General features: G+C 49.2%; 6 protein-coding genes across 6 annotated transcripts; 3 read left to right on the top strand and 3 right to left on the bottom strand.

Annotated features, from left to right (window-relative positions):
- The first annotated feature begins 12 nt into the window (after positions 1–12).
- On the top strand, positions 13–2,131 carry L228DRAFT_249351 (hypothetical protein). Its single transcript, XM_018333080.1, has one exon. The coding sequence runs from the start codon at positions 119–121 to the stop codon at positions 1,691–1,693; it is 1,575 nt and encodes a 524-aa protein (XP_018186152.1). The 5' UTR covers positions 13–118; the 3' UTR covers positions 1,694–2,131.
- L228DRAFT_249350 (Brix-domain-containing protein) lies at positions 2,123–4,154 on the bottom strand. The gene is made up of 3 exons (XM_018333079.1): positions 3,933–4,154; positions 3,320–3,537; positions 2,123–3,220 (listed from the first exon to the last, which is right to left on the bottom strand). The coding sequence occupies exons 1-3, from the start codon at positions 4,061–4,063 to the stop codon at positions 2,583–2,585; spliced, it is 987 nt and encodes a 328-aa protein (XP_018186151.1). The 5' UTR covers positions 4,064–4,154; the 3' UTR covers positions 2,123–2,582.
- A 227-nt stretch (positions 4,155–4,381) lies between these two features.
- On the bottom strand, positions 4,382–6,510 carry L228DRAFT_262528 (hypothetical protein). Its single transcript, XM_018334426.1, has 4 exons — positions 6,115–6,510; positions 5,812–6,061; positions 5,450–5,743; positions 4,382–5,395 (listed from the first exon to the last, which is right to left on the bottom strand). The coding sequence occupies exons 1-4, from the start codon at positions 6,180–6,182 to the stop codon at positions 4,739–4,741; spliced, it is 1,269 nt and encodes a 422-aa protein (XP_018186150.1). The 5' UTR covers positions 6,183–6,510; the 3' UTR covers positions 4,382–4,738.
- A 255-nt stretch (positions 6,511–6,765) lies between these two features.
- Positions 6,766–7,205, top strand: L228DRAFT_269896 (hypothetical protein; the record flags this gene model as incomplete). The annotated part of the gene is made up of 2 exons (XM_018335334.1): positions 6,766–6,900; positions 7,047–7,205. The coding sequence occupies 2 exons, from the start codon at positions 6,766–6,768 to the stop codon at positions 7,203–7,205; spliced, it is 294 nt and encodes a 97-aa protein (XP_018186149.1).
- A 776-nt stretch (positions 7,206–7,981) lies between these two features.
- L228DRAFT_249345 (hypothetical protein) lies at positions 7,982–10,420 on the bottom strand. Its single transcript, XM_018333078.1, has one exon. The coding sequence runs from the start codon at positions 10,292–10,294 to the stop codon at positions 8,156–8,158; it is 2,139 nt and encodes a 712-aa protein (XP_018186148.1). The 5' UTR covers positions 10,295–10,420; the 3' UTR covers positions 7,982–8,155.
- A 760-nt stretch (positions 10,421–11,180) lies between these two features.
- Positions 11,181–13,566, top strand: L228DRAFT_269894 (hypothetical protein; the record flags this gene model as incomplete). The annotated part of the gene is made up of 2 exons (XM_018335333.1): positions 11,181–13,370; positions 13,462–13,566. 2 exons carry the CDS (start codon positions 11,181–11,183, stop codon positions 13,564–13,566), a joined length of 2,295 nt encoding a protein of 764 aa, XP_018186147.1.
- Between the last annotated feature and the right edge of the window lie 848 nt (positions 13,567–14,414).

The raw sequence follows: 14,414 nt of genomic DNA, 5'->3' as shown, positions 1-14,414 counted from the left end.
GATGGCGTTGGAAGGTTTGGTTGAGGACGTCAGAAAGAGGCGGAGAAGGAGATGATTAGATGGGAGTGACAAGGGTTAACTAGGTAAGTGAATCATAGCGTAACTTTATCTCCAAGATATGATAACCATCCGCTCCCTCTACTCCACCCACGGGACATTACCCGGCCTTTCGGGGGTAATAGCCGCGGCAGCTTCGGTGGCTCGACCGACGTCGGAGGGAGGACAACAGTCACACGAGCCCGGACCCCTGATTTCCGGACCCCAGTCGATCGTCGAACTGTGTATACAAATCACGCATCAGCCATGTCTGCACATATATACTATTACTGCTGACCCTTGCACTTCTAACCCCGAGCTTGAGCCGTTCTCTAGACTTTGGAAAGCTTCATCAATTAGCCATTCTGCAGAAGCAGGTTTACCCGTCATGGCGCCGATATACTCATACGCGTGGTCCTCGTCCACGTCCTCGTCGTCTACTTCGTCTTCTACCACGACGACTACCACTACAAAGAGAGCAGTGGAGCCAACTCCCCCATTCAGGTTCAGCTACGCCGCTTCTCCTTCGTCTTCTTCGAAATGGCAATACTTCACTGCCCCCTCGGCCTCGTCTTCCCAACAAGCCTTTCCCCCTTCGCCACTATCCTCTTGTCCTTCTCCCCGGAGCTCTGCCGGCCAGAGCAACACCCGCGAGCTCGAACACGACCAGGAACAGCTTAAGCAGCACCATACCATCGCATCCGCTTCACTAATTACAGATCCGCGCTTCACTCTACCAACGCCACCACCGCTCAGCCGGGTGTCTACACCTGGCCCTGGCTCGGCGTCAGCACCTCCCTCATCTGCCGTCGCAACATCGACTGCTACATCAGATGCCTCCTCCGCCGCATCTTCCTCTCCGCTGCTCCGGCTCCCGCTCGAGCTTCGCAACCAGATATACAGCTATCTCCTGCCCACCACCATCATGGTACCAGGGTATACCAAAAAGCACGCGTGGCTACGGGGCCACACCGCAATTCTTGCTACAAATAGGCAACTGCACGAAGAAGCCGCCACAGAAATGTACGGCAACGCCATGTTCGAGCTCGAAGTGGCATGGGCGGGCATATCATTTGGATACAGATGGCTGCTTCCTTCCGGGCTGGTCCCGAACCGAACGTACCCTTTTCCAGAGTACATTTCAGGGAGATACACGCAGCGCATTCGCAAGTTTGACATCACCGTGCACCATGTCGACAGCTATACCGGCATGGTCAAGTACAATTATGGCGGAATGGGCCTGACAGATGGCCTGCGCGACCAAGTGGCTAAGCTGTGCCGCGTGTTGGCGGAATGCGAGCAGCTGCAGGAACTTCGTGTCAAGCTAATCGATGGCAATTGTCGAGGCGCGTGGGGCGACCATCGTGGCCAAACGGTCTTGGAGCCCCTGCGTGACCTGCGTGGCGTGCCAAGAGTGTCAATTGCAGGCTCGACAACACCAGAATATGCGAAGAGATTAAAGGATGACATGGAGCATGATGCAGGCCGAGCTCCAATTCAGGATTATTTCTCCTTGCCTTCTTCGTTGTCACCGTCACCGTCACTGCAGGAAACACCTGAAACAACGTCTACAATCGGCACACCGACGGGCCGCGCACACAGCAGACCCTCACATATTTTCAATGATGATTTGGCTTGTGATGTTTTTGAGATGTGAGGATTGATTTCGACCATATGATCTTATTTACCTTCCGTGACGCTTTTCTTTGCATTGGGCTGTTGTTTGTGTTTGCCTGGGGAGACATCCGGTGTCCGATGTGAAAAGGGAGGAGCGAGAGCATCCTGCAGGAGCTGCCATATCGCGCAGGGCGTTTTTGGGTGTTGGTATCGATGTTGGTGTTTTTTTTTCCGGGTATTTTTTGAATTCGGGTATATTTGGTTACATGTCGGATTTGGATCCAACCGTAAGACTTGCAGACTTACACAACATGAACGCGCCAGTAGATGTGTTTCTTCTACCCACTGATGCGTTCATGTACAGAATGACGGAGGAAATACCCCTTGGTACCAAAGATACCTTAGCTAGTATCTTATATAGAGACAAAAAGAAACATCTATATTATTCAAAATTCAATTTGAGCTTGATATTCGGGACGAAGCTGAGCCTTGTTAAATCATTGATTGAATTGATTCAAATGTAAATGAATATATAACAATATTAAATCAAATGAGAAGCTAGAGCTTCTTGCTTTTCCAGGGGCGCCTCCCTTGCACACAACTGACAGAAAGAAAGCAAAGAAAAAGTACTCCAATACAACGCCATGACCTAAGGTATGCAATAAAATAGCAGGACAATGAATGCTACTTTCCGCCCTTATCGTTTTCCTCTTCTGACTTTCGAGACCCGAACTCTCAAGACCGCGAAATGGATGTTATTAATCAAATAACATCCACTTGTAGCCGAAGCCATCCGGCGAAAGGAAAGGAAGGGAAAGGAAATTCAACCAGGGGTAACGTGAGATCTAAGACAAGTAATCCAAGGAGAACGAATCATCCGAAGAGGAAACTCATTCAAGGAGAACAAATAATATAAGGAACACAACTGATTAAGCAAAAAGCTGATTACTCGCCAACGCATCGCCCTCGCGCTTCTTTCCACCGTGGGTGACGAGACCGAGATCGCCGCGCTTCGAGCGTCTGTCGAGACCCGCTTCGCTGCGCTTATTATGTTTCACCGAGCGGGCCAGTTTGAGCTCTGCACGGATCTGGTTGGGCGAGATAAACTCCTTGTTCTCGTAGAGGACGGGGCCGCCGAAACTGGACTCGAGGATGACAATCGGGGTCAAGACGAAGCGGGGACCGATCTCGACCAGGCTGATGTTGATATCCTTGCCGGAGTCGGACTTGCTGCGGGAGGTAGGAGCGTTGGGGTCGTCGGTGGAAGCAGCGGTGGAGCCAGAGGAGTCGGCGGCGGATTTAGAGGAAGAGGATGCTTTGGCCACTTCGCTCTCGTTGATCTGGTAGCACCGGATCCAGACCTTGCCGTCCGCGAGAGTGAAGCCCATGACGTGGTCGACAAAGGGCTTGGTCTTGCGCGCGCCCTTGGGAACGCCAAAGGTGTGCGTAAACAGTTCCTTGAGCACGCGGAGGTGAGGAGCGCTGTCGAAGTTGGAGTCGAATGAGAGAATGGGTCGAGAGCCCTTGAGGCAGTTTCCGGTAAAGTGGAGTTCTTCCATTGTGTGCACTGTGGGTTTAGAGAAAAAGAAGCGGGTTAGAAGGTGTGTTTTGATGAGAGAAAAGGGGAGTGAAGTGTGAGAAAGTGGATGGGGCGGTCAAGGCGTACAGTTTTGCAGATGCATCTTGACGGTTGGTCCGTTGGGCGGCTTGCTCATCCACACGTAGAGATCCTGGCCCTTGCGCGCTTCGAAAAAGAGCACGTTGTTGCAGTTGTACAGCTCCGCGAGCTCGTTCAGTTGGTACAACTTCGTCTTGGTGTCGAGCTTGGCGTCTTTGCGGCTATGCGGGAGAAGAGCATTCAGATCGTTGAGCAGGTGTCGGTGACTGCGGGTGTCTTGTTAGTGATTGATTTCCCAATGCAACGAATCGTCTGCGTTAGGAAAGTCCATGTTGCGAGAGCGGAGAAGCCTGGCATATCGTCTCTGGTCTAAGAATTGAAGGATGCAGTGGTCGTATGAGCCTAGAAACCGAACAGATGGCCTAGAGATATCCAGTTGAAAGTCTGGTCAAGTCCTCCTAGTAGCAACGCAAAACAAAAAATCTCCTCAACGTTCCCTGTGATATTCGGCGCTGCCATTTACCCACTCCAGGCCCATCTAAACTCGATGTTGCATTCTCTTCCTCATGTCGTTTCTCGATGTAAAACACCGTCTCTCGGATAGTCCTTCAAGCTCTCCGCTCTTACAGAGCAATCATGAACAGATAGATCCTCCACTCACCGATAGGTCACACCTCTCGAGGTCAACATCAACACTCGCTGGCGGTTGTGCTTGACGCCGGCGCTGGGCTTGTCGGCGGCGTCAGCGCCATTGGACGCAGTTTTTGAAAGAGATTTATACACGGATGCCATCTTTGGAAACCGAATGGACGACAAAAATATGTCGTTGTGAAAAATATCTGTAGGTTCAAGTAAATGTTGACCTGTTGATAAATGCAGTCGGAGATTCCCTTTTGGTTTGCGAAATTTCGAAACTTTTGGACGAACGAACTGCTCGGCGCCGATCGAAGACTAGCTTGATTGGGTCTAGTCGATGCGGACTCAAGGAGTGCATGAATGGTCTTTGTGAAGCCCCCTACAGTCTGCATTCGTACTAGCGACAGTTGGCGGGTTGAACTCATAGAGGACCTGGGTGTAGTGCTCATGACTTGATGCCAAATATCAACTTCTGTGGTGAATATTGCTGGCTTGAGAGTCTTTGAATATATTTCACAGCAAATTATTTAATTACAGTTATTGATGGAGTTGAATCGAGGTCGTTTCATTTCTTGAAATGGCGATAAATAACGTCAAAATACGTTACCAGCAAATCAACTGAATTAAGCTCATTACCCAAATTGTAATAGATTGCTCTTACGACCTTGCGACCTTTTAATCTCAGCGGTATCTTCATAGCCCAAATTTAGACACACAAGAAGAGGATGAAACTGCAAATGGCATGAACAAAGGGAAAAAGTAAAAAAAAAATGAAATAAAAAAAAATAAAGCAGAATGAAACAATCTCGAAATGTCAAATATTGACCACCTTTAGCGCCACTCGGGAGCTGGCGGCCCTCCATAGTTACCGTAGCCTCCACCCTGCCCGTAACCGGAGCCGCCATGACCGGGCTGATTACCTGAAAGCTCAGAGTATCCGCCATGTCCGGGAGGATATTGACCGGGCATACCGCCTTGGTGTTGCGGGTGAGAACTCAATGGCGGCGGCGGCGGGTAGTCATAGCTCGCTTGTTGGGAATAAGCCTGATTATGACCGTACGAGGGCTCGGTACCAGGCGCCGGTGGATACTGATGTTGTGACTGCTGGTGCCCATATGGCTGATTGTGTCCTCCTCCCAAGGCAGGCGAACCGTAACCACCGTGCTGACCATATTGGCTAGATGTTTGGCCGTGATGACCGCCAAATCCACCTTGGTGCTCTTGCTGTGGGTTATACGGCCCAGAGGAGGGTTGACCATACTGAGAGCCTCCATCGTATCCGTGCTGAGAAGTGGTGCCATACTGTTGCACGCCATGGTGCTGCTGCGACGTACCGGATGAGCCAAAATGGCTTGGCGTCGTCCCGGTGCTATGCTGGCCAGAGGGTTGATATTGAGCAGGCGGAGCTTGGCCAGTATATGCGCTGCCTCCGCTTGTCGAGTGGCCACCAGATGAATATCCGTAGCCGGATTGTTGGTTTTGATGTTGCTATTATCAAGATGTCAGGGACCGCACACAAGAGACTCAAGACGTCGTTCTTACCGGAGTATGTCCCCCCAATATGCTTCCCGCGATCCCCATGAGATTGCTTTGCGAGTGGCCAGTTGATGAGGCAGTTTGTTGCTGCTGCTGCTGCTGCTGCTGTTGACCGTGAGGTTTGTGACCACCGAGCAAGCTCCCTGCAATCTGCCCCACCAGGCCACCGCCGCTGTGGGAGCTTTGTTGTTGTGAAGAGCCTTGAGAGCCATGACCACCTAAGAAAGAGCTGGCGAGACCACCAAGACCAGAGTGGCTCTGCTTGTTTTGCTTCCCAAAGATCATATTTGTCGCCAGATCCTGTTGAACCCCGTCGAAGTTAGCACTAATCCTTGTCGCTCCTCCAGCCCGCTGCGGTATTCACTGACCGATACCAGCCCGCGATCTTGGCCATAAGGCTCAGAGCCACCCTCGAAACCTCTAGCTGTTCCAGCCTCAGCCTCTGGTGCCGATTGCAATGGATCAGAGGGTTTCTGGAAAGGATCGGTGGTCTGCTGCGGGGTCCCACCCGGCGTTGGCACTGTCGGGGCGGGTTCTGTAGGGACCTCCCATTGCGAAACTCCTGTGCTTATTTGGACGTAGTAATACTTTCTAGTCTTGCCTTCCCACTGCGCAGTCCTATACGCTTTTTATTAGCATGGAGGTGAAGAAGAGATGCATAGAACCCTTACCATCCCTCGGGCAGCGGGGGAGGGGCTTCTGAGGGCCCCGCCTCATCAGCTCCAGTGTCCTGAACCATCGTCAAGGGTAAAAAATCAGATCAAAGCCCCAAATTCTTTTTTGATTGTTGCCTTCGAGGCGAAACAAAATAAATTCCCGATCAAAAGAATCTCGAGTTGTAGGAATGCGACAGCTCGATGCCGTTCGAGGAAGCTCGGTATTATCGCAGAGTGACACAAAGGTGTAAGTGAGAGGAAGAAAGTTCCCCACCACAGCTTAATAAAAGAAAATTGAGAGAAAGTCTCAAACACGACGGAAATGAGACCTCAGGATCCCGTGATGATTTCTTTTACGAGATAAGAATAATAAGTGAGTGAAATCCATGGCTTGCGCCATCTGGTTACCAGCCACTACGAGGCTGTGCGTACGCATGCGTCATCCGTATTATCAGCTGCTCCAGGCGACAACTCGTCTAAACCGCCGACAGCGTGAACTCTGTTGTTTCTCTTTAAACCCCTATCTTCCGTACCACAGCGCCATCTCCATCATCAACCTAGCTGTTCCTCCTTTCAGCTCCTCAAAATCGAATCATCTCGTGGTGTTTACACTATTACGCACAACAAGAACCCTCTACCTTACTGTTTTATTCTACATAAGCAGCCATGTCCGAAGCCTACGAGCGCGAACGGCAAAATAACTCGCGACTCGATGAGCTGTCCCACAAGATCTCCGCGCTTCGAGGCGTGACCATTGACATCTACGACAATGCGCGAAACCATGATCTCATAGATAGCTCCGTACGTCTAGTTTGCTTTGACTTGACTTTTCCTTCCACTGCAAGCCCCCGGGAGCTTGGATACTCTTCAATCCTGCGACCACCTCCTTGTATCAACTCTACTTTTCCAAAGTGAATGAACTAATCATTTCCCCATTTCTATATTAGAATGAGACATTCTCTAACTTTTCCACATCTCTCAAAGGCAGCGCCGTCCGACTCGGTCGTATGGCGAAGAGCGGGAACCGCGTGGCGATCTTCAAACTGGCGGCGATCATCGTCGGAGCCGTTCTCTTGTTATGGTGGATCGTGAGTTGGTTCGTCTAAGCGACTCTGCGACCTCTTTTTCCTATCACGCATGATAGCTACTCTACGGGTTTCTTTTCGCGTCATGCGTGCTACAGATACCCTTCACGCACGGTATAATGACAGCTTCGGTGTTAAGACGCGATGCCTTGATCACACACGCCGAACATCTTATAAGCGACCTGCACCTCTCAACAAAGTATATTTCACAAATCCCTGTACAGAGGCAGAGTCAATGGGCATTGAGGAGGGCTCTGATCCTCAATCGGTCAATATATCTGGATACAACATCACGGTCCTGCAACTTGACGGACTTTTCGGAACTGAACTTGCATATGCCGACCCAAAAATGACGAAAGGGCAATCCGAGACAAGCCGCATGAGGATTTTGGGGAGCTCTCTCATCAGAAATGACACTGGGACGCGATGCAATAGCATATGCGCAATTGCGGTCCTCAAGTATGAGTCTGTCGTTTGAGTAACTCCCGGCATGACAACGCATCACCGTCCTTATCTGAAGTGGCAGTAGAAATTGTTGCAGTTTGGTCATCATATCAAGGCTATCGTGCGAAAGAGACCAAATCAAAGGTTCCCCGCTAGGATTATCGGAGGATGTGCGCGGCGTCGGCTGCAGGGCAGGTCAGGCATAGCATTGGCATTCTTCAGGGCAGTGGATCTTCTGTATCCAAACTCTTCACTTTCCCAGTATAGATTACTCATACTATAATCCGCATATTTAATTGCATCGCTAGATTTCATAAATCACGCATATTCAACCATTTCAAACCATTCTTCAACGTCGTATTGAAACTATGTATGGTGATTTTCTTTCAAAGCAGAGCAAGATCAATCAAAGAAACGCGTAAACTTCCATGGTATCGTCCCAATAGTGATCCATCCCACCGTCCATAAACGCCCAGTTCCCGAAATTTGTATCGTAAAAGAACAAAAAAAAAAAAGACAAATCACTTTTACCAAGCGTATCTTTCATCACCAGGTACACGATCTGTCCCATCCCACTCCTCATCTCCACTAGCTTCTGAATCCAGGAAATCATTCTCATTGAACTGCGCTTCTGCCGGGCGCAAGTTGTCAATCCGAATGTCTACTACTTCACACATGCCCTGAACATGGCTCTCTCCTTTTGCGGCAACGTCAGAATCAGACTCGGAGTTACTCAAATCGGATCCGAAATCGTCATCGTCAGAGCTATCGCTCTCATGGTGAAGTTTGCGCTTCTTTCGACGAGGTCGGTCTCCTTGCGAGAGCTCAACGGCAGCCGCCTCGTTCTGCTGAGCAATTCGGGTACTCTTTCTTCGCAAAAGGAGGGGTGCGTCACTGTCAGACTCGGGTTTGGCGCCGTTATGTGGTGTTTCTGACTGCCCAAACAATGTTTGCCCGTGATGATCGAAGCTCCTTTGCCCTTCTTTCCATTTCTTGAACGTGCGTAGTGACCGCAAGTTAGGATCTGGAGGGTCGGATTGTCTGAGAAACGCCCGTTTGAGTTTGCCTATCCACCGATCTCGGAAGCGGGCCCTGTCGCGCCATCCGATCTGCAGTATGACTTTGAGGACGAGCCTACGGAGGTCAGGTAGCTCCGCGGCAGAGTCCAGTAGGGATTGGAAAAAAGTTTCGGCTGATCCGGCAGTCCAGTTGCGGAGTTGTATCAGTTCGATACAACGGAGCGTTTTGGGCCAAGTGGGTATCTCGGCTTGATCCAGGAGTGTGGCGTAGAGCGGCTCTGAGTCATGATAGAAAGAGTGCGAGCTGTAAAATGTGAGATCCATTTTCAGGATCTCGAGCTGAGGGCATGAATATGCAAGGGTAGGCAGAAAAGCGAGATCAAGAGATTGGTTGTGATCAAGGATCAACTCCTTGAGATGGTGACCGTGGCTGATGAGAAACGGTTGCAAATCGTCAGAGGTCAAAGAAGTACACTTGACAAAAGAAAGATGAGAAAGATTAACTGGGAGTAGCGGAAGCAGATTGCCGTTCACAATCGAAGAAATCTCGAAATGAAGACACCTAAGATTAGGCAAAACAGAGAGTGCGTCAGCGAGTACAGCTTCATCCGGATCATTTGGCGCATCTTTGGGTCGGCGCTTGGACGAGTTATAGTTTACAAAAGCAAGATCTCTGATCGTTCTGAACGGCACAGTTTGATGTATTGATTTTAGATTAGGCAAGGCTTGTTTTGGCCCAGTCATCCTCGCGTTCCATCGCCATACGACGAGACTTCGTTGACATTCATCAAGTGCCGAGAAGAGGGAGTCGGGATACAGCCATTTGAGGCCCCTTTCCGTCCCAAGGTCCCTGTACGGCGGTCTATCAGAGATGTGGAAAAGTTCAAGGTCGATCAGTTGTGGCGTGTGCCGGATTAACGCTCCCAGATCAACGTGACCCAAACCTGGGGTTGTATAGGCTAATGTCTGGTAAACTTCAACCTCGAGTCTCTTGATTTTCACATTGTAATTGAAAGAATGAATATCAGGTGATTCAGACAGAAGCTTCAGCAAGCCGTGCGGTCTGTCAGATGGAAGGAGAGGGGGTGAGCGGTATAGAGCCGTTAAGGCAGGCTCGGCGAACGCTTTGCAGAGACGAGCCGTATCGAGAAGCCATTTGATGGAAGACGTTGGATGAAATCTATCGTTATAGAGCGGATAAGAAGCACACTGGAAGATTTGTACAAGTATCTGATACGGAAGCGTCTGCCATGGAGGGATAGGCCCGTCATGTTCCTGTTTAGTGATTGAGAACGCTTTTGAATGCCCTCCATGTTTTGAATGTGATTCCGCCTTCCTTGGACTTGAACCTTTCGTGCTCGAAATAGCATTATCCCTGGTATTAGCCCTTTGGTCTCGGCCCCCGCGTCGGGAAGAGGTTTGCTGGGGCTGTGGAGCAGGTGCGCGGACGCTTCTTGTTGCTCTGGTAGTCTGTCTGGCATTCAAATTGGATGAACGGCGCGTAGGTCCATTTGAATGACCATGATCATCAAAATCATCAGAGTCATCGAAATCATCATCAGAACTGGGTTCTTTGTACGAGACAACCTTGGAACGGCTGGCGCGACGGCCGCGCGTAGATGTTTCTGAGTGACGACTGGGAGCCATCTGGGCTGTCTCCACAATGCCAGGTCTATGCTATGTAGACAGTAGAGCCAATCATGGTTAATTTTGATTCTGAGAAAATGTTAGTTTCAGCAGAAATGGAGCAGACAACAGCTCGGAAATAGCTGGTCTTCCCTGGCACAAAGGAATTCCGAACATGAAGCATCCCACCTATGACTCTTGGATTGTCCGTCGGAACCCGGGGAAACTTTATCCGATGCTCTTTGCCCGTTGTCGCTTAGTCATTCCCTTGATCTTGCATATGCATCACGTGCCCACTTTGCTTGCGGCCAGCTGCAGAGGAGCTCCCAGCACAGCCCGCGAAGCCTGGCGAATATCCTAACTTTAGAGAACGATGGGCCATAATATTTGATTTTAGAATGATAGTTGACTTGCTTCAGATCTAGTATTTTCACGTTGCTGATGTTCTGGCTTCAATATATCATGACGGCATTCACTGTTTCCCGTTACTTTCGCTTGTTTTGACGCGTTTGGTCCAGGCTTTTGAGCGCGTTGCTACGACATCTTCTGGTTGGCTATTTCACAATTCTGAGAACAGGAAGGATTATGAGTGTGCAGTCAAGTCTATGCTCAAGAACTGGCTTGGTTGCTCATGAAACTCGTCTGGTGGTTTTCAATTCAATGTTTTCGTTCCTCTTTGCATAGCCATCTTTGGAATTGAGGAAGGATAAGCCTGGAGCCGAATACAGTCATTCCTTACCTGGGCCAAGAGGAGTTTTCAAACGGCGTTAGATCCTTGTTTTGAATTGTTCTATTCTCCAGTCGAAGGTCTGTTGAACTTCGTTCCACATACTTGCTACCAATTTTTCCACGCCGAAACCAAAGCAAGAGAGGGGCTGCACTGCCCAGGCGGCGGCTTTATCATTCAATGGTGGATCAACAGGAGCGCGAGTTCCGCAGAAAGTTTGCCGGTAATGCCGCATTTTATGCGGATCTTGACGAGCATCGTCAGCAGACTTTTCTTCAACGGAATTTGAGGACGGTCTTTCGCTCCCATGCGCAACAGCTTACGAGGAAAGCAGAGCCCGCATATAAAATTGAGGATGAAGATACCATCAAGGTCGACCAGTCTGGCGCAACGGGTGCAAAAAAGCCAAAGTGGACTCTTCCATCCCGAGAAATCTTGGATGATGTCAATTTTCGCAAGACCGAGAGAGTCCTGAAGATTGATCTGAAAGGGATTGTGATGAAAGAACTGACTAAAGACACCGTGGAAAATGCGAGCGCCTGGAGGACAGACCTCAAGTCTGAAATTCCGTGTCATGTCCAATTGAGAATCGTGGACTCAACCGGATCTAAAGAAAAGACAGTGGTGCGAGATGCCACAACGGGAACTATCGGTGGTTTAGACAAGGAGATCGGTAGCGACGGCCTGCAAATCCAACTTGACACACCTTTCTACATCAATGTAGAAAAATTATTTGTCAATGTGGAAAAAAACAAGCGCCGAAGGATGTCCGCTGCTAGTTCGTATTCAATGGTTCTCGTTTTAAGCCCTATGGATTCGAGCACTTGGTTCGAACAAGATTCTCGACGTTTGAAAGATGCATTAAAATCGCTCCTTCGCTACACAGAATCCGAACAGAGGAATGCGACTGCAAAGACGAAGGACATACAGGCTTTTTATGCAAAATGGCCAAATCTCCTCCAATGCCCACAGGATGGCGCACTGCTTGAAACATGCCGGTACAAGGATGCCAAACCAATATCCGACTGTGGAATTCTGGTAGATATGGGGTGGAATAAGCAAAAAACTCCACTTGAAAGATATAATAGCTTTCTCCGCGACTCGCCAGCTATTCGATTTCCGACACCTGTGTCTGACAGAGCGAGCGAAGCTTCCAAGGTAGAAGTCACGTATGTGTTCGGAGATTGGGTCTCGTCCACGGATGGCTTCAGGATGAAAGAGTGGAGTGTTCCTGGCTATCACTGTCCGTTCTGCCATGGCAAGAATTTGACATCGTTCGAACATTTGTCCTTTCACTTGCGAAATTCACATGCTCTCTTCAAGTTTGATCTGGAGCACGTGGTGAATCTGGAGGCGCCAGACAATCAGGCAAACGTTAGCGTGAAGGTCAACATTCATGACGACCTTCGCGAAACTCTTATAAATACGCCAGCATATCTTGAAGATCTGGACTGGCAACGTCCTCGTCGTCCTTTTGACTTGAAAAAATACTTGGAAGGTGATCATAGTTGGGTCGGAGGCAGTCAGACTCCTTTGCGATCTTTGAAGCGCGCATCAACTCGTCGACCGTCTCGCACAACTGCCAGCAGAGGCATGTCTTCGACTCCGAGCGGTCTGCAAGACGATGAGGTGCCAGAAATCCCCCCAAAGCGACGGAAGAAGTATGTTGTGCCTCCGGCACCAGATCCTAGTATCCGATTCTTCCGAACGACATCGAAGCGAATGTTGAACGAAGGGGAGGAAATCAGCGAGAGCGATGACGATGTTGATGAGGCATGGCTCATCCACAAGCATGACGAAGTCATAGACGATTTTATCGACGTTAGCGATCCTGAGAAGGAATTCATCAAACGTTGGGACGCGCATATGCTTGAAGAAGGATTGAGTGGGAACATACACTTTGCAGATGCAATGGTGCGGTTTGTGCGAGCCAACAAACTTTGGCTTTGCACCACTGAGAGGTTTGTCGAGTTCTCAAAAATCTGTGCAAAGCTCAAATTAAGCGGCACAATCGGTGGGGCCGTCATATTGCGATGCGTGCGTATCATCCATGAAGAAGCAAATGCCCAGGGAAAAGATATTAGTCTTGGCGCTGCACAACAAGCACCGGATGTGACGGAGTCTCCGCTGTCGCGGCGTAATCTACGTTTAGGCCAATATCATCTCAGAAGCAGCAAGGAGAAAACCACTCCCGGATTGTCTCAGTCACCAGCTCCAAATGGAGTCAAACAAGAGCTAGATGGCACACCTGCAGGACCGGATGCGCTATCGAACGACAATCGCCCCGCTCGAACAAGATCAGCCTACGGGGAATGTATCTGCGGCAAGACCATAAAAGATTTCCATACTGCTATCATCTGCTCTCAACCTGTGAGTCTAGATTGTTTATTTTACTTTACCAAAAGCCTAAACCCAGTTTTCTATCTCATGTTAAATTCATGATTATACTAACACATCGAAGGGCTGCCTCCAACCAGATTTCCATCTTGTTTGTGCGGGCTTAGAGAACCGTGAACCTGGTTGGCTCTGTTCATATTGCTCTTCGAAAAGAAGGCCTCCAGAGTGAGAATGGAAAGTTCGCGCCGCAAGCTTAGACTCCATCGAGCAAACCTAACCTTTCCGACACGTATTCGTTCGATACGACTCTCCTCCTCGAAAGTTCAGGGTCGATTCTAAACCGTAATCGCCTATCTTCCCGTCATCATTTACTTTTTCGCGCATCTACCGGGCCACAGACCATTTATCATCGAAAACCGCAGCTTCTTTCAACAAGCACGATAGCCTGCCGATGCGTACCACTTTATGTCTGGCAACATCATATTCCCTTTTTACCCATCCCCCCCTACAGTTCACCCTGAAAATAATCATCTGGTACACTGCCCTGATTTCTAGTCAACATCATCCTTCATCTTGCCCGAATTTGACTACCCATCCATCTATCCACGCACTTTCTATCTCTCGCAAATCTTATCACTTCTTTCCCACAGCAAGAATACCCCACGTAGCGACTCAATCTTCTCGCTCTTCATACTCAATAATTTCCCGATCACTACACACTGCAAACTTTCTTTTCAGATTGTATCTAACGCGATCAACACCACCGAATTCGTCATCTGGTTTACATATCGCGCTTCATTGACCCTCCAGAAACAGCGGCTTTTGACGCTCTGTAAGACTTGAAGACCTTTTACTCAAGTTTACATTCCTGCCTTAGTACATATTCCTACGGACCGTTATGCTTGTACATACACACATAGATTCTCCTACGAAAAGGAACCAATGAAAATATTTAAACCTTCTTTATTAGTCCCACAGCCTCCATGAATTGCGCGCCGTGTGTGAGCGAGGGTGTCATCTCTGTGACAGTTATACAATTTATCTTCATCATCATTCATTTTTCTACAGATTCGCAGA

Source organism: Xylona heveae (assembly GCF_001619985.1).
Source record: "Xylona heveae TC161 unplaced genomic scaffold L228scaffold_9, whole genome shotgun sequence".
NCBI lineage: Eukaryota > Fungi > Ascomycota > Xylonomycetes > Xylonales > Xylonaceae > Xylona > Xylona heveae.
This window is presented reverse-complemented; position numbering and strand designations above follow the sequence as displayed.

Coding starts and splice junctions, on each gene's coding strand:
- L228DRAFT_249351 (XM_018333080.1), top strand. CDS start 119: ATGATAACCATCCGCTCCCTCTACTCCACCCACGGGACATTACCCGGC.
- L228DRAFT_249350 (XM_018333079.1), bottom strand. CDS start 4,063: ATGGCATCCGTGTATAAATCTCTTTCAAAAACTGCGTCCAATGGCGCT. Junction 3,538..3,932: donor TCGAGAGGTGTGACCTATCG/GTGAGTGGAGGA, acceptor AGACACCCGCAG/TCACCGACACCTGCTCAACG. Junction 3,221..3,319: donor CAAGATGCATCTGCAAAACT/GTACGCCTTGAC, acceptor CTAAACCCACAG/TGCACACAATGGAAGAACTC.
- L228DRAFT_262528 (XM_018334426.1), bottom strand. CDS start 6,182: ATGGTTCAGGACACTGGAGCTGATGAGGCGGGGCCCTCAGAAGCCCCT. Junction 6,062..6,114: donor CCCCCGCTGCCCGAGGGATG/GTAAGGGTTCTA, acceptor AAAAGCGTATAG/GACTGCGCAGTGGGAAGGCA. Junction 5,396..5,449: donor TATTGGGGGGACATACTCCG/GTAAGAACGACG, acceptor TCTTGATAATAG/CAACATCAAAACCAACAATC.
- L228DRAFT_249345 (XM_018333078.1), bottom strand. CDS start 10,294: ATGGCTCCCAGTCGTCACTCAGAAACATCTACGCGCGGCCGTCGCGCC.